The sequence below is a fragment of the Saimiri boliviensis genome, chromosome 5 (assembly GCF_048565385.1).
Source record: "Saimiri boliviensis isolate mSaiBol1 chromosome 5, mSaiBol1.pri, whole genome shotgun sequence".
In the NCBI taxonomy this organism is placed as follows: domain Eukaryota; kingdom Metazoa; phylum Chordata; class Mammalia; order Primates; family Cebidae; genus Saimiri; species Saimiri boliviensis.
The window spans coordinates 116,207,567-116,226,716 of record NC_133453.1 but is presented as its reverse complement, the minus strand read 5'-3'; the positions used below and the strand labels follow the sequence as shown (position 1 = coordinate 116,226,716).

The following is a 19,150-nucleotide window of genomic DNA, read 5'->3' as shown; positions in this document are numbered from 1 at the left end:
ACTCTGTGCTCTCCAGAGAAGTGGTAAGAGAGAGACCTGGAAATGCCCTGTGCTCTCCAGACTAGGGGCTGAGACAGAGAGAGAGATGCTCACTGTGGGGGTCGGGGAAACCTTCTCTGTTCCTAAAAGATTGCAACCGCATTCCTGAGCTATACTTCTGGTTAGAGAGAGTAAGAGACTGTGGATGGTAAAAGAAGGAAAGTTTTGCAACAGGATAGCTGAGGATTCTCTGCCAACACCCAAAGCGGGCTGTTGGAGGCTGGGTCCAGTCTAGAGACCTTTGAATAATGCCAGGGTGTGCCCTGACCAGAAGTCGTCAGTACTTTTCGCAGCCTCGCATGATGGTGGGGGTTTTCCTTTAAAAGGAGACTACTTTGGACAGAGCCAACATTCCTGGCACACTGAGGGCTCTAGGGAATTGACTAGGTCCTCCTTAGCAGGCCTCACATCTGAGTCTTTAAGTCTTGTGACCCATACTCAGCTGCCAAATGCCTGATTTTTGAGAGTTCTTTTAGAGAATAAAAAACTGAGGATGAAAAGCCTCAGAAATAAAATTGAAGGAGTCTGCTCCCATACTCACCACTCCAATGAATGTTGTACCTCGATTCCCTGCCACTGCACTAAAATGATAAGGCTCTGATGACTGGAGGAACACCAGGATACTTTGTCTCACACCGATTAGATACACAACACAGACATGTGAAATGGTTTCAAGGAGCGGAAAGTTTAATAGGCAAGAAAGAAGGAAAAAGCTCCCTCCTACAGAGACAGAGAGGGGGCTCCAAATGGAAAGAAAAGTCTGAAGTGTTATATTAGGAGGCTAGAGGAGGCATTGTCTGGTTTGCATAGGACTCAGGGGATTGGTTTGATCAGGTGTGTTATTCAGATAGCCTGCGAAAATACTGACCCTCCTACCCTAGCCTTTTAATAGGCAAATGCATGTTGCCATGATGTCGTGCACATGCAGAATCATCTGGAGGTGGCCATGACACTTGGCATATGTGGTGACAAAGAGAAGAGGGTGGGAGTCACCACACTGGATGGACCCAGTTTCTAATCTCTTGCATTTGCATATCAAAGCTTGCCAGCCTGGCTTTTCAAGCCACTTTTCTATTAGAAATGTTTCAGGAGCTGCCTTTAGTAAAAAAAATCCTTACTGAGGACTCCTTGCCATAACTGCCTAAAATAATTTATGAATAACTCCTGTAATATTTCCTAGAGCATTATTTCAGGGATGATCTGTTGGTGATAATTTTCTTAAATTTTTCTAAGAATATCATTATTTACTCTTCATTCCTCCTATAGAGTGTTTTCTCTTGACATAGAATTCTGGATTGACAGGCTGGGGTTTGTTTAGCATTTGAAATGTTTTTGTACACTTCCTGAGATGGTTTGGATGTTTTTCCCCTCCAAATCTCATGTTAGAATGTGATTCCCAGTGTTGGAGGTAAAGCCCAGTGGGAGGAATTAGATCATAGGAGGAGATCTCTCCTAAATGGCTTATTACCATGCTCTTGGTGATAAGTGAGTTCCTGCTCAGTTAGTTAACCTGAGATCTGGTTGGTTCTGGGACCTCCTACCTTAGCTCTTTTGCTTCTGCTCTTGCCATGTGATGTGTCTGCTCTCTTTGCCTTCTGCCATGATTGTAAGCTTCCTGAGGCCCTCACCAGAAGCTGAGCAGATGTTTGTGCTGTGCTTATACAGCCTGCAGAATCATGAGCCAATTAAACCCCTTTTCTTTATAAATTACCCAGTCTCAGGTATTTATTTATAGGGATGCAAGCACAGCCTAACTCATTTTCTTTTGGCCTTCCTGGTTACAGATGAGAAGTTCATTCCAATTTGAATTGTCTTTGCCTATTTCTCTCTTTTTTAAAAGTTGCTTTCAAGATTTTTATTTTGTGTTTAGTTTTTAGTATTTTGATTATGATATGTTATAAGGTAGATTTATTTGGATTCATTTTGTTTGGGGTTCACTTGAATTATTGAATCTGCATTTTGTTTTTACCAAATTTGTAAAAATTTTACAAACGAAATTCTCAAATATTTTATTATTTTATTGTCCTAAAAACTGTTTCTCATCTCTTAAATTCTCTAGTGAAATGAATGTTACCTCATTTTTTTCTTCTCCCACAGGTTGCTGACAGTCTGGTTGTTGTCATCTTTTTATTTTTTTGATCTGTTTTTTCTGTGCTGTTCTTACTAATGTCTATTGCTTTTTCTTTAGATTCATTGATTATTTTTTCTTTCTTAACTTTATTCTGTTGAGCCCATCTAATCGGTTTTTGTTACTGTGTTTTTCAGTTATGTAATTTGTATTTGGTTCTTTTATATCTTCTGTTTCTTTGCTGAAATAATCTTTTATTTTTTTCTAATTTTCTTTTCAACGGCATTCATAATGGCTGCTTCCATTAAAACATTTTTCTGATGACTGCTTCCAAATCTTTGTCAGATAATTCCCACATCTGAGTCATTTCGGTGTTGACATCTGTTGATTGTGTTTTCTTACTCTAGTCAAGATTTTCCTAGCTCAGTGATTTTAGATAGTATCTCAGACATTCGAGGCATTTTGTTAATGAGACTTTGGTTTATATTTAATTGTCTGTAGTAGGGAGTCATCTTGGTAGCATACTGGTCTTGGCCTACTTTTAAAATTTTGGTCAGTTTCACATGTAGTTAGTTCATTGTTAAGTGTCCTGTTCAGGATTACATTTCAAGATTTAAGTATCCGTTTTTCCATCTACCTTTTCTCCCAAGTCTTCCTCCTCCCTTTCTGTTTGGGAGACACCACTTGCTATAGCTGTGCAGTGGTTGCAGTGGAAATGCAGGCTTCCTCCTCAGCTTCTGCTAGCACAGCTCAACAGGGGAAGCTGAACACCTCCTGCTACCCATAAGTGGATATGTTTTCTGCTTCTGCTTAACACCACTCTAGAGAAGATACTATGAAGTACTGCTCAATACTGTTTGGAAGTGGGTAGAAGTTCAGGCTTTTTTATTTTGCTTGCTGCCTGGTTAAACCAGGTGGCACATGAAACTAGGCTTCTCATTTGGTTTCCATGGACACTAGTAGAGAAGGGCTCAGTTTTTTTCCCATTGGATTTGGCATTGTCAGGTTTCTGTCCTACCACGTACCCTTTTCTGGTCCTTTTCCTAGAGAAAGCAGCCTTTTCTTGGGCTCTTTCATCAGCACCTATTGGCATTTCTGGATTATAGAATTCTACAGTACCCAGTCTGTGATATATAGGAAATGAAAAGAAAACCCAAGGTATAGAGTCCAGAAATAAACCCATATATTCAGTGGAGGAAATAATAGTTTCTTCAACCAAAGGTGCATCGGACTCACCTTAGTAACTTTTAGAAAAAGATTAATGCTTGATCTCTTCCCCAGACAAATACAATCAGAATGAGAGACGGGTTAGGGAGGTAGGCTGCTTAAGTATATAAAATATTTGCAGGTGCTTTGAATGCGGGCCAACACTGAGAAGCACTGTTTGAAGCACATTGATGAGTTTTTTCAGATAGCCATTTGACCTATTCTAATTGACTCTAATTCTGACCAATAAGAGTCTTCGTAAGGTAACTTTTACAAGGAAGCTTGTTCTTTTGCACATTGTCACATGTGGATATGAATCTTGGCATTGCTGTGACCATCTTGCTAAAGGCTTATGAATACAGCCAACACTTGGAATGCAGATGAAAAAGATGGAAAGAAACCTAGTCTTTATGTCCCTCATCTGCAGATTAGCTTGCTCTGGAGTCTTTTGTGCCACTGTACTTTCCATTATATGAAAAAAATACATTCTTACTGTTTCAGCTGTATGTTTGAATTCTGACTGGTATCTGGAAGTTTCTAAACTGCTATAGCTAATGAGAAGAAAAATTAGTGGTAAAATATATCACTATTCTCTACTATGTTACCTTAGTCCATTTTCTGTTGCTATAACAGAATACCTGAGACTGGGTAATTTATTTTAAAAAGAGGTTTATTTTGGCTGGGAAGTCCAAGATCAGATGGCTACATCTGGTCAGTTTCTGAGGTTTTCATGCTGGATCATAACATGGCAGAGAAGCAGAAGGAGAAGTGAGTACATGTGAAAGGGACAGGATACCAGGGGCGGCCTCATTTTATGCCAACCCACTTGTGGTAATTAATCTAGTCCTGTGATAGTGAGAACTCACTTGCTCCCTTGAGAATTAACCTTGTCCCTGGAAAGCAACATTAATCACTCTAAATGACCTAGTCACCTCTTAAAGGTCGCCATCTCTCAGAACCACCACACCAGGGACCAAATTTTCAACACATGAATTCTAGGGGGCAAACTCAAACCATGGCACATGTTTTTCTAATATATGTCATATATAAATGTAGTGAAAATAAACCTCTCTAGTGAATATATTGATATGTATAGCAGTTTCCTCCAGTATTAGATTTTGTTTGCTACTTATGTTAAGATGCCAGAGTAGTTAATATTGTTATTGCTTGTTTTGTCAAATTGCTTTTCTGATAGATATCTGTCTTCAATGTTAGCAGCAGTAAGTATTTCTTGTCTTTATTTTTTATCACTGGATTTTATTTTGGGGATTGTTGTTTGCCTTTGGCATGTCATTATAATTTCCCATTTTCTTTAATTTTAACTGAACATGTTGATCATTTTTCTGTGTTTTTACTCATTCGTTGTATTTTTTGGTGGGATGGGAATATCTAATCATGCCTTTTGGACCACAGTTTAACAGCTTTGGAACTTGGAGAAGTTGTAGTTACTCTTTAATGCCTACGTGATAGAATCAGTGTGAGGTTAAAATGAGATAGTTTTCTAAAGTTCTCTGAGTACCTTTGCAATGAAAATGCCAGTAATCCTTTATCAATTTACTATAAATAATCGTTACCATCTTTGTTTCCCCTTTTATGGCATTATTTATGTAATACAAAATTACATTTTAAGTAATATTTAGCCAAATATGTCACTTCCTAGTAATAATTTAAATATAAGAATAAAAGACGTAACAAAATGATATAGCTATATACATGAGTTAATGTGGCAATAATATGAACTAACAAAAATACCATGGTAGCCTGAAAGTGGAAATATTTTCAATCAAATGCTTCTTTATATTTTCATATTTATTATATGCTCTTTAAACCAGTTTGCCTAAGGTCAGGATGTTTTTTAAAAGTACTGCGTCACATGTGAAGTCTTTATTCTCAACCAAGTCATTGGTATGGAAACAGTTACCAAGTTAACCCATTTATGCCTAACCCATTTATTCTATTATTGGCACACCAAGCTTGTGGGAGGTATTTATATTCTACTGCTCAAGGTCATTGCCAAGGTCTGATTTTTCACATACAAAAATTTGCTACCACTAGCATAAATGGGTTAATAGAGGAGGACAAGAGTCAACCAGGTTTTAAAAAAATGTAGAGTATGTAACCTATCAAAGTTGATTTCATTCAATTTTTTTTCCCAGAAACATGATCAGGGGCAAGTCCTGTTGGATATAGTTTTCAAGCATCTTGACTTGACTGAGCAAGACTATTTTGGTTTACAGTTGGCTGATGATTCCACAGATAACCCAGTAAGTTTAAGATTTTGTCTTTCATTTTTATTTAGTTTTTCCTCTGTTTAGTATAGAAAGTCCTTTCTGATTTACAATGTTCACTGATTTAATGAGTCCTCTTTTTCTTAAATAGAAGTAATTATTTTGCTTTTGTTCCTCTTGACGTTTTACTCTTTCAGAAATTATTGGCTTTAAGGTTTTCGTAATTATGTCAGATAGTGTCAGTTTCATTAATTATGTGTCTCAGACAATTAAAAAGTAAATCCAATTTATGCCTGTTGACTGAAAGAGAGGAAATTGGGCATAAAGGTTAAAATATCTTCAGATGTATATAAATTAGTCTGTACTAAAGTAAAATTAGTTTTTTATTGTATTTATAGAGAACTATTTCTAATAAAAATTCTTAATTTAGTCAATGTAAAATTTCCAAATTTCATCAGAGACTCTCACAAATGAGATAGAGATTAAATTTCAGAGCTGTACAATTTGCCATTAAGTTCCTTGGATTTTTACTTATTCTTCAGTAATTGCAATTGTGGTTCTTTTAATTAGAAAGATCACATTATAGAAATAGAAGATAGTATGTGATGAATAATAGAAACATTTACTTTGACAATTAAGCATTATAAAATGCATTAAAGGATATAACTTACTCTGAACATAGATAATAGTATACAAGCAAATTCCAATTGAATTCTTTGTAGATTTATATTCTTATACAGTGAGGGACTTCTATAATAAAGTATACTCTTTTGATTAGTGTAAGAGGATGTCGAATTTGAAGGGAATGTTTTGTATACTTTTAGAAAAAGTAGGCTCAAGAAATAGTTCTGGATCAGTGTTTTAGAAATCTGTTTATAAGGCTATATTAATAGAAGGGCTATAGAAAATACAAATAATGTTTATGAGACAAGTTGATTCACCCCCCGGCCCCCCATGGTTGGGATCTTCATTTTCTGAGTGAATAGGTAGTGGGAATTATATATGAAACGTTAAATACTACCACTTATTTTCTTTTTTCTTTTTTTTAAGATGGGGTTTCACCATGTTGGTCAGGCTGGTCTTGAACTCCCAACCTCAGGTCATCCGCCTGCCTTGCCCTCCAAAGTGCTTGGATTACAGGCGTGAGCCACCACACCTGGCCTTCTTATTATTTTTTTTTTTAACTATTATTATTTTTGAGACGGAGTCTCACTTGAATGTCACCCAGGCTGGAGTCAGTGATGCAGTCTCAGCTCACTGTAACCTCACCCTCCTGGGTTCAAGTGATTCTCCTGTCTCAGTCTCCTGAGTAGCTGGGATTATAGGAGTGTACCACCAGCCCAGCTAGTTTTTGTATTTTTAGTGGGGATGGGGTTTCACCATGTTGGTCAGGCTGGTCTCAAACTCCTGACCTTGTGATCTGCCCGCCTCAGCCTCCCAAAGTGCTGGGATTAAAGACATGAGCCACCGTGCCTGGCACTACTTATTTTCTTGACATCATTTACTGATTTTGTATTACAAACTAGCCATGGAAAAATATAAGGGTGATGCAAAGAAAAGCAAACCAAGGGCCAGCTAGTCTCAGTGAAAATAAATGCTTTTATATCGAACTAAAAATAAACCTTCCTCATACTTTGATGTCTTCACTAGATGACTTGAGCTTCTTCAGAGGCCTATAGTTATACTGTTGATTCCTGATAAATAAACCCATGTGAAAATGGAAGTGAATAGAAATGTTAATAATGAAACCTTTCCCAGTTTGAACCTAAAATAACCAGAGGAGTCAGAATGTAGTTTAAAGGAAGTTTATTCAGGTGCAAAGCTTGAGGACTTCAGCCTAAGATACACTTCCAAGCTGCCTTGGGGAGTGCTCTGGAGAACGTAAGAAAGGTTCAAGTTGTTTTTTTTTTTTTTTTTTTTTTTCCCCCTGAGATGGAGTCTCGCTCTGTCCTGAAGGCTGGAATACAGTGATGCTGTTTGGCTCACTGCAACTTCCGTCTCCCGGGTTCAAGTGATTCTCCTGCCTCAACCTACCAGTAGCTGGGACTACAGATGCATGCCACCAAGCCTAGCTAATTTTTTTTTTTTTTTTTTTAGTAGAGACAGGGTTTCACTGTTTTAGTCAGGATAGTCTCAATCTCCTGACCTCGTGGTCTGCCCACCTCAGCCTCCCAAAGTGCTGGGATTATAGGTGTGAGCCACTGCATCCGACTGAAAGGTTCAAGTTTTTAAAGAATAAAGAGGATCAATCAGGAGAGTGAGTAAGTACAAAAGTTGTTCTTCAGGAATTCTCATTGATTTACAGAAATAACATTGGTTAGTGATTGGCTATACTTTGTTGAACTGTAGGGTATATAGCAATTTAGGCTTCAGTCTACAGCCCACATAGCAAGTAGCTTCAAGAGGTAATTATGTATTTGAGGGGAGAGTGGGTTGTGACTGCTGTTACTTTTTAAATGCCTTTCTGGTCCTGATAATTTAAAGGTGTTCATATTCCTAAGATAAAAGGTTTTTTTCCTTTCTTACCAGAAAGGCAAATTGTGAGCCAAGCAAATACCTGAAAGGTGACTGTTACACCTCACTAAGTACAGCATGGAGAGAAAAAATAATTCTTAGATGTTGCTGACCCTTGTAAGTCAGACCCTCTAGCCATAGGCTGGCATTAGATTGACTGGGTAAGTGACAAGATGACAAAAGAGGAAGAGACCAGTGGCTTATGACTGTAGTCACTACTGTAAGTATTAAAAACACCCCTTTCAGGAAGTACTGCAGAAGGATTAACATTGAGATCATGTATACTACAAGAGATAAAAATTCTATCATATAAATTTGTATACAAAAAGGTGATATGTCTATTCTAGAGCTAATTACACCAGATTGAATGTGGGGGAAAAAGATATTTTCAGGTAGATTGATCTTTTTGCTGTCTCCTAATTTTTCTTTCTTTGTCTTTTCTGTCTTGAGAATGCCTTCTTAAATTAGATACATTCCAAGTTCCAAGTGTCCAGTTGTTTATGATTCAAAGTAATCCTTCCAGAAAAGTTAGAATCATAGAATTTTAAAGACCTGAAAGAGGCTTTAGAGATTATCTAGTTTCACACTCTAATTTTTCATAAGACATTATCCCAATCCAAAGCTACTTCCTGGCATTAGTGAAGCTAGGACCTAGATCTCCTAACTTCCCATGCTAGTCTTGTCCACTGTACTGTGTTTCATTATTTAAATATTTGGAAGAATTTTTGAGATATCAAAATGTGTCCACAGGAGGACCTTTAGAGCACAAACCTTATAAATAGTGTCCCATTTCTAGTTGTCAAGAACACAAATCTTGTAAGTAGTGTTCCGATACTAGTTGTCAATGTAAAATTAAGGCTTTGAGGATAATTAATGGACTGAAGGAAATGGATGCTATGCTTCAAGAGAAAGGAGTAAGGGAGTATCATTTATAAAACATCTATTGTGAATTTGTTAATCAACTAAATGTTTTGCTTATAATATTCCATTTCATTCTTATACTGCTTTCTCACTTATGCTGTGTCATTAAAATTATTTTAAAGATGAAAAACTAATGCTTATAGAAGTCAACTAATTTGTTTAATGACACACAAATTAGTTAAGTAACTGAGCAAGGACTTGAACTGAGATCTGACTTCAAAGCCTGTACTTTACCACATGATGTTGCTTCCCGAATGATGATAATATGGATGCATAGGATTTACAAAGAAAATGAACATACTAGGGAGAGGGAGTAACCATATAATAAGATTGCTGTCAGTGATCAAAAGGAATTTGGTAAGATTCTCCAAGAATTAATTTTCACCTGTCTTTAGTTCTGAGTTTTTAAATCTTAAAACTGAGGTATGTTGCATATACATATGCACATGTATGTGTTATGTATATATGTATGCATATTTTAAATATTAGTTTTAGAGAATCAGAACTATTTCCTTAGACACTGAAATTAAAGTAATTGGGTTTATAATTGATAAAAGGCACCCAGCATTTTATTTTTTTCTTATAAGTATTAAATAACAAATGGAATAATAGCAGACTATCTTTTCCTTTTGAATCTTCCTTGGTAATGAGTTCCAGTGCAACAAAGAAAATTGCTTAAAGCTTTGACTTTTCAGAATTTCTCATGCTTTAAGACCTATTTATCACAATTTTAGCTTTTAGCATAACATCTTGTTGTAGTAATATTCAGTAAATGTATGTTGAATAAATGAGGAAAATAATATGGTGGTTATAATTCATTATGCATTATTTCTTTAATTTTATGAGCAGTTAAAGGTGGCTGTTTCTTAGTGGTCTTTATCAGCATGCTATTTAACAGAGCCTTCAGATAATATTATTCCTGTGCATTTCCTGTTTCTTTTCCTGTTAAATTGAATTATACTGCTCTTCAATCGCATGGAGGGTAGATTATTAATTATTGTTGGCCTGATCTTTCTTTACAAAGAAAGATCATTCTTCTGGTAGTTTTTGTTGGATTGTATTTTACTCCTCCTTTGTTGGTTTACTCCTCTTTTCATAGCTCCTAACCTTGTGGTTTTCAAACTGAAGCTTGCATGAGAATCAACTGGAAGGCTTCTTAAAAATACAGATTTCTGGGACCTATGCCTGGAGATACTGAATCAGAAGATCTATTGTGGAATTCAAGAAATTGCCTTTCAAATAAATTCCCATGTATCACTAATGCTGCTAGTCCAAGGAACAACATTATGAAAATCACTACTGTAACCCAGTAGACTGTTAATTAATACTACTAAATTATGATATTCATTTGGGACATTCATTTACCCTTTGAAGATTTCTTTTATATAACTCAATTCTTGTATTATTTATTTCAGTAGATTTGAGTAAATATGGGAAAAGTTACATAGAGGCTGACCATTATTTCAGCAAGCCATGTCTTAGTACATGGTTACTAAAATGTTCACATTTATTTTACATATTTCATTATTTATCTCTTATCTGTTCATATGTTTCTGCTGTAATATCTTAATTCAAGCTCTTGTTTACCTATTGTGTAATCCTCTTTGGTAGCCTATAAATGGTATATTTTGCTTCTGGTCTCTTTTAACTCTTGTATTTTGAGAGGGAATGACAAAGAGACGTGGAGTACGCAGAAGTGTTTAAGAAGGAAGCATGAGCATATGCAGAGATCAAGAGTGAAGAAACAGGAATGCTGAATTTGAGGAAATGGAAAAAACTTTTATTTAATAAACAAACTTTTTAGTTATTAAACTAAACTTTAATAAAATTAAACTTTTATTTAATAAAAGGAGAAAGGGGGTAAAAGATGAAGTTTGAGGGGTAAAAGATGAGATTTGAACAGTACATGAGATCATGAAATGCCTTTTAATCCATGATAATATCAGACTTACCTATGAATTCATTTATATGGCTAACACAAGACTTGTATTTTAGACATGTCCCTTTGGTTATAGTGTAGTCAGTAACTAATAGCAGTTGGGAGTGTTGGAATAAAGAAATTAATAAAAAAGTAGTGGTTGGCTGTGGGGAACGAAGAAAAGTAGATGAGTGCTGGATGTAATTCAACTAGGAGATAAAGTCAACAAGAGTTGATTTGATTGAGATACAGTGCGTTCATGAGAAAAAGGGGTAAATCAAGGTTACTGCTTCAAATTCTGTTTTTGGCAACTTGGTAAATAGAAAAACATGCAAATGGTATTGTTGGTTTTCGTTTTCAAGTTGTTTATTGCTAGCATATAGAAATACAGTTAGTTAAGTTTGTGTATTGATTTTGTATTCTTTACCCTTCCTGAATTCACTTAATTCTAGTAGCTTTTTGTAAATTCTATAGAATTTTCTACACAGATTAATATGTAGATATATGGTGAATTACATTGATTTTCATTTTTTAAACCAACTTTGTCTTTCTGGGATAAACCCAAGATAACTAACTGATTGTATGTTAACCTTGTATCTTGACACCTTACTAATACACATTACTGTTAGTAGTTTTGTTTTTTTTTTAATTTTGCTTCCTTAGGATTTTCTGTGTAAATAGTCATGTCTTTTGCGAATAGGGACAGTTTTACTTAGTCCTTACCAGTCTTTATCCTTTTTGTTGTTCTCATTTTTAAATTCATTACTGCATTGGCTGAGGCCACCAGGGCAAAGATGAATAGAAGTGATAGAAGCAGACTACCTTGTTTTGTTCCCAATTTTAGATGAAAATACTGTTTCCCCATCAAGTATACTGTTGAGTTTTTTCCCTCAATCAATGTAACTGGGGTATAATTTACATAGAATAAAATTGAGCAGCCATTCATAATGAAAACTCAACAAAACTTGGAAAAGAAAGGAATCTTTTTACTGTAACACAGGACATTTAATAAATATTTAAAGATGCATCCAGGGAATGCAAAGTAAAACTACAATGAAGTAGTACTTCCACTGGAAGTAGTATGTCCTCTAGAAGTATATCCAGTGAAGTAGTATATCCACTAGAATACTTAAAATTAAAAATTCTTTCCATACCAAGTGTTGACAAGGATGTGGAGCAACTGATAAAATTGCTTGTGGTAATTTAAAATGATACAACCATTTTGAAAAATAGTTGGAAATTTCTTGTAAAGTTAAACATAGATTTAATATATACCACTGAGAAATTCCACTTCTAGCTATTTATCCAAGAGAAATGAAAACATGTCACATAAAGGTTTGTATACAAATGTTCATAGTTTTATTCCTAATAGCCCAAGTGTGAATAAACTTTAATGTCCATCAATAAACAAAGGGTTGAAAAATAACTGCCATGTATCTGTAGAGTGGAACACTATATGGTTCCATTTATATTAACTTACAGAAAAAGCAAAACTGACATATAGTGACCAAAAGCAGATTAGTGTTTGCCTAGGGTTTGGTGGACTGATTACAAAGAAGCACAGGAAACACTTTAGGGTGATAGAAATATCTCGATTGTGGATGGTGGTGGTTACCTGGCTGTATACATTTGTCACAGTTTAAACTGCGTATTGAAAATGGGTGCAGTTAACCTGGCTGGACCCACTGTCTGAGTTCTGCTTTTCAGAATTTCCCCCTCAATTTTGTGGGTTTTTTTATTTTTTGTTTTGTTTTTCTTTTTGGTCTCATTACTAAACTCTGTCCTCCGACACCTAAAGTCAGTAAGGATGTCCTCTGCCTGTGTAGGGTTTGAACTTGCCCTTAGGTAAAGATTGCTAATGTGTATCTCACCCCTTGGAGTTTTCCGTTTTTCAAGAGTAGACTTTCCTCTTCTGTCTGCCTACTTTTGGTTGCTTTCCAATGTCAAATATTACACTCATAAACACACAGAGAATAAAAATGAATGCCATTATCAGACAAGAAATTTTCAAGATTTTTTTTAAAAAGATTGAATATTGGCATTCAGTATTGACAGGATGGGTGGAAGAGTCAAACCAGAGGAAAACTTATCAAAAAAGTGTTAAAGTGGAGAGATTCTGAGTAATTTAGTAAGGGAATCAAAGTGATTAACTGAGAAACTATTTGAGGCCACTTGGCCTCCTCTTTTCCCCTTTTCTAATTGAACAGAGGGCAGCAAATATAGTTCCCTGTTGAATAAAGCTGTGTGTTAAGGTATAGTTGTTGGGTGGAAGAACTCATTTTTCTTTAGCAGTTATCTACCTTGAAAGCTCAAATGAATCATTTGGAAAACTATTATAACTCGTAAGACTTAGAGCTCAACAAACAAATATCAGTACCTTTTTATATACCATTCAGGAGACAAACTCCAACAAAATAGCAAATCACTTTTTTTTTTTTTAAACCCAGATTCATTAAACATCTAGTAATAAACTTAAGCGAGAGTGTCAAGAGCCATATGAAGAAACTATAAAACTTTGCAGGAGGATATAATAGAAATTATGAATAAATGGAGACATACCATGCACATGATGAGGAATGTTCAGTATTGTAAAAGATCTCAGTACTATTTCAGTTTCGTTGGTAAAACCAGTGGTATTGCTGGTTAGAATCAGAATGGAATTTTTTGGGAGAATATTTGACAATATGACCCTCAACTTCCTCTGGAAGAGAGTCTGGATAAACTTAGCAAGATATATAAAATATAATCAGCTTGTCCTAACAGACACAAAAATGTAGTATGATGAAATAGTACTTAAAATAGTGTGTTCTTAGTATGATTGTAAGCCAATGGGGTAGAAGAAACAGCCCAAGTATAGATTTTTGGATACATAAAAACATAGTTTATTATAATAATGGTGTAAAATCAGGATAGGTGTTGGAACATTTAGTTAAAGATGGGAAAAGATATATTTAGATTCTTAATAGATACCATATATAAAAATAAATTCCAGTGTAAATTTAAAACAATAGTATAAAAATGTTGGGTAAGAGTTGGAAACATTTTTAATAATATTTGCTTGTTAAGATCATCCTAGGCAACAGTAGTCCATGCATTTGTAAAGGAAATGTTGGTAGATTTCACTGCCTAACATTTTGAATATACACTGAAGACAAAATACCAACTGGAGGGAAATACTTGTAACATATGTAACATAATATTAAAATCTAGAAGAGCTTCTAGAAAGAATAAATGAAAGATAACCCAATAGAAAAATGGGAGGATAGCATCAACATAAGAAGAGTAAGTATTAATGACAAACGTGACAAGATATTCAGCTTCACTAGTATATAAGAGAGATGCCAAATAAAATTAAAATGATAATACTCTTTGCATACTAGATTAGTAAAAATGCAGATTCACACTACCTGTTTCTGGCAAAGGCAAAGGGAAATGTGTGTTCTCAAGATACTTGGTGAGAGTGTAAAGTGAAAAGGTGTTTTTGGAAGGCAGATGGCAGCATAAATCAAAATTAAAAATTTCTTGTATGCAAGAATTTTTCTTGCAACATTATTTCTGGAGAGTAATGGAAAAACCTGAAACACTCATAAGAGAATAGTTGAATAAAGTATATGACATCTGCTGAGTATGGAAGTGTATGCCTGTAGCTCCAGCTGCTGGGGAGGCTGAGGCAGGAAGACCACTTGAGCCCAGGAGTTCTGGACTATTGTGCATTATACTGATTGAGTGTCTACACTAAGTTCAGCATCTGTACGTGTGTGTGTGTGTGTGTGTGTGTGTGTGTGTGTGTATTTTTAAATACTTATATGCAGGTGTATTACAGCATTAGAAGGTATACTTACTGATACGTGAACAAGGCTACCTCTTTGAATGGGAGAGTAGAATTGGAAGAGCCGTGATAAAGGACTGTTATGGTTTTTGCTCTGTGTGTGTGTGTGTGTGTGTGTGTGTGTGTGTGTGTGTGTGTATGTGTGTGTGTGAAAGAGAAAAAAACTTGAATGTTTTATATTGATACTGTTATTTTAACAATAATTTTATTATAGAAAACAAAAAGATAAATGATTATTCATCTAAACTTGGCTATGCTTCTAAATCCCTTGGGAAACAGTTAAAAAATGCTGACACCCCATGCCCAGAGATTCATGGTTATTTGATCTATTCAATGAAATATCTGAAGAAAGCCCCTATGTGAGTCTGATACTTATTGACCATCATTCACAGTCACCCATTTGGTCACCTGATTTTTATAATAAAATTATGAAATACTTGAGAGATGAAAGGGGAACTGTAGTAGGACAGTATTCAGAGGAGGATTTATCCAACCCCGCTAGTTCTCCAGCATTGTTTGTGTTTTAATTTTATTTAGCTATTGTTTTTGTTTTAATTTTATTTTATTTAGCATAGTGAATGATAAAGTTGGGATCAAATCTAAGTTTTCCGCACCTTTTCTTTCTACTGTTTTACTAAGCTGTATGTTTTTTATTGGATCTAGTGACTCTCCAGAATTACTTCTGAGATATTCTTTCTCCCAAGTTTCTAACTTGATTTCTAGTAAGAAATAGGACTGATCTATAAAACAAACAAAAGGTTAATATCACAATGTATACAGCTGCCATTAATATGAGTAATGGAAAGTATTACAGCTAAAGATTTCTAAAAATTGATAGAAAATGGAATATATTACAGATGAAGTATGCAATACTTTGTGCTATCTTGCACATAAATACACTCTCTTCCTATAATATCTTACCTTTACTTTAACTCATATTCCTCACTGCCTCCCCCACATCATTTACCTCTTTACCTTCACATTTTTTTTTCCCCTCTCATCCCATTTATTAAAGAAACAGTAAGAAAAGATACAATGCAAGAAAACCACCAACCATCCTTTCACATCAGGCTGAACAAAGCACAGTGATTTATTCCCTTCATTCCCCCACCCCCACCCCAATTCCCATATTCCCATCCATATCAGTTTATACCTTCACATTTTTAAGACTAAGAGTGAAAGTCACTTTCTCAAGCCTTTCCTGACTACCACTACTCCCTAGATGCAATTTGCCTCTTTCTTTTTTATCTATGGCAGTGATAATACTTTCTTGAGCTGATGTGTTTCATGACTTACCAGTTTTTGAGGATAGGGACCATACTTTGATTTTATATCACCCCAGTACCTGGCACAGTGCCTTATAGAAATAGACTTCAAATAATGAATGAGTTAAAGGAAAAAGATACACATCTAAAACTTGATACTGTGGAAAAGAATGTAAGCTAGAATGTAATCTCCAAAGTGATACTAAGACAGATGAAGGAGATAAATATATGACTGTAATTTGTCCAAATTATATTTTCTTTAAGACTAAAGCTGTTTACAATAGAAACACTGAACAATTTGGAGTTAAATTGATTGATTGATTGATTGATTGGTTGGCTGATGGATTGATTGATGGATTGAGACAAGGTCTTGCTCTGTCACCCAGGCTGGTGTTCAGTGTGCAGTGGTACGATCATGGCTCACAGTAGCTTCAACCTCCCAGGCTGAACCTGAACCTCGTAGCCTCCCACCTTAGCCTCCTGAGTAGCTGGGAGTATAGGCATACACCACCACACCTGGCAAATTCTTTCTTTCTTTCTTTCTTTCTTTTTTTTTTTTGTAGAGACAGGGTCTTGCCATGTATCCTTCCCCTAATTTACAGGAAGACACAGATATACAAATAGAAGAAGCTCACTGAACTCCAAGTACAATAAAAATGATCAAAAGGCGGAGTTTTGAAAGCAGCGAGAGAGAGAGAGAGAAAAGTGACTTGTTACATACAAGTGCTCCTCAATAAAAAAATCAGTGGATTTCTTAGTAGAAACCTTGCAGACCAAAAGACAATGAGATGATACATTTAAAGTACTGAAAGAACACTGTCAATCAAGAATTTTACATTTGGCAAAACTGTTCTTCAAAATTGAGAAGTTATGACATTGCTAGACAAAACCTGAGGGAGTTAACCACTAGACCTGCCCTTAAACAAATGCTAAGGGTAATCCTTCATGTTGAAATGAAAGGATCCTAGACAGTCAACGCCATATAAAAATACAGAGTTTGCCCACAAAAGCAAATACATGAGCAATTATAAAACAATATCATTATAATTTTATTTGTATCTTTACTCTGTTTCCTACAGGATTTAAAGACAAATGGAGAAATAATAAAATCTGCATAAAGAGTATACAACATATAATGATGTAATTTTTGGCATTTAAACAGAGTGGGAGGAGCATGAATGTAAATGGGTAGAGTTTTTGTACGCAATTGAAGTTTAAGTTGGTGTCAGTTTAATATAGATTGTCATAACTTTAGGATGGCATAAAAAATACCCATGGTAACAACAACAAAAAATATTTATAGAATATGCACACAAGGAAATGGGAAATAAAATGTGCTACTACAAAAAATCAGCTGAACGTGAAGGAGGATAATTATGGGGAAAACGAAGGACATAAAAGCTATGACACAGAAAACAGATAACAAAATCCAAAGATATGTATGTGCCCTGTCAATCACTTACATACAAGTAGATTACATTTTCCAATCAAAAGACATCGATCACCAGAAAGGGTGTTTTTGGTTTTTTGTTTAAATCAGGCTTCAAAAGATTGACAAATGTTTCTTTAGTGTGTAGCTCATAAGCCCCATGCAGCAACAGGTCCATCTAGCCACCGATAGGCAGAGGAAAGGCTATCAATACTATCCATTTTCAAGAAGCTATCCTGCTTCTGATTTCGTTTTTGATTTTTTTTATGTTGTGTATTCATAATTAATGATTAGTTTGAAGATGAGCTTCTAAAACTATCTTGAAATCCTATATTTGTATTCTTGAAAATTATTTAAGTGTTGGGCTAATAACCACTGGGGCTCACGCCTGTAATCCCAGCACTCTTGGAGGCCAATGCAGGAGGATTGCTTGAACTCAAGAGTTCAAGAGCAGCCTAGGCAACATAGCAAAACCCTCTCTCTACAAAAAAAATTTAAAAATTAGCCAGGTGTGGTGATGCACGTTACTAACATATATTAAACACTTACTATGCACTAGATATTTTTATTTTATTATCAGTAATACTATGAGATGGAGACTGTCATCCTTATTTTATAGATGAGAAAATTGAGATACTGAGAAATGAAATAATTTGCCCAAGACCTCAAAGCTACTAAATGATAGAGTGGTTCCAGGTGTGTGCCGTATTCAGTGATGAATAGGGAGGGAACCTGTTGAGATGGACAGGCTATTGTTTGGTAGGAGATGTACTGTTATAAAAACAGCCAGTTGGGTCAACGTAGTCTCTACTTAGGAGCCATGTGGGAAGCAATTGGCAATGTCTATCACTGTGTGAGTACTTGTGTTTGGATTTGGATTTGGAGAGGTACGCCAATGCCCCTGTTTTGGCTGGTGGCATCCAGTAGAATGAGGAAAGCCCCTTTGCTCAGGAGACTAGCTGTCACACCTGCTGGCAGCACATTCTGCCTATCCTCACCACCTATAGGACTCAAGATACCTATCCTGTCTCTTCTCCACAAGTGGCAGACATATAAAGTATTCACAAAGAATCTTACAGAGAATTTTGAATAAAAATACTTGGAACATAGTAAATGCTAGATAAATATTAGTATAAACGAAGAGAACAAGGCTATTTTACATTGGCACAATTAGAGAGGATATTGCATTCATGCAAAGAAAACAATGAAAGATTTTAGAAATTAAAAATAAAATTGTCACAATAAAAGACTCACTAGTTAGGATAAATAGCATAGACACCATGGAAGGCTTAAATCTTTCAACATTAATACACACAATAAATAAAAATAATGAGAACATACAGAATATTTTAATAACACAACTATCAATTTTAATGAATTATATACTGTATCTTTTTTCCAAATACTCATGGAACTTTTGCAGAAATTGAGCATATGCTCAAATGTAGAAATTTTATTACTACATTTTGGCAGATACAAAAATTAACTTTGTCATATGAAACAGTATATGGAGTAAACAAGAGATTCTTCCAAGGGTAAAGAATGAGAAATTGGCTTTGAAAAGATTAGAAACCCATGAGCCATGAGGTAAGTGATTAAAATGTCTAATCACCTTGAAAGGTTTGAAAAGATTAGAAACAGAGTTCTATCCCTAAATAGACACTCCTTCATGAATGGAGTTGATGATGAAGTACCATCTCTTATTAGCTATCAGTATTAACTAGATAGTTATA

At 35.3% G+C, this 19,150-nt stretch overlaps 1 protein-coding gene across 4 annotated transcripts in view; it reads left to right on the top strand.

Moving 5' to 3' along the window:
• PTPN4 (protein tyrosine phosphatase non-receptor type 4) overlaps nt 1-19,150 on the top strand; it is a 227,740-nt gene that overhangs the window by 94,155 nt on the left and 114,435 nt on the right. For all 4 annotated transcript variants that reach the window (XM_074399851.1, XM_074399852.1, XM_074399850.1 and 1 more), the window contains exon 3: nt 5,470-5,577. In XM_074399851.1, the coding sequence (XP_074255952.1) occupies nt 5,470-5,577 (108 nt within the window). The remainder of the gene's footprint in view (nt 1-5,469; nt 5,578-19,150) is intronic.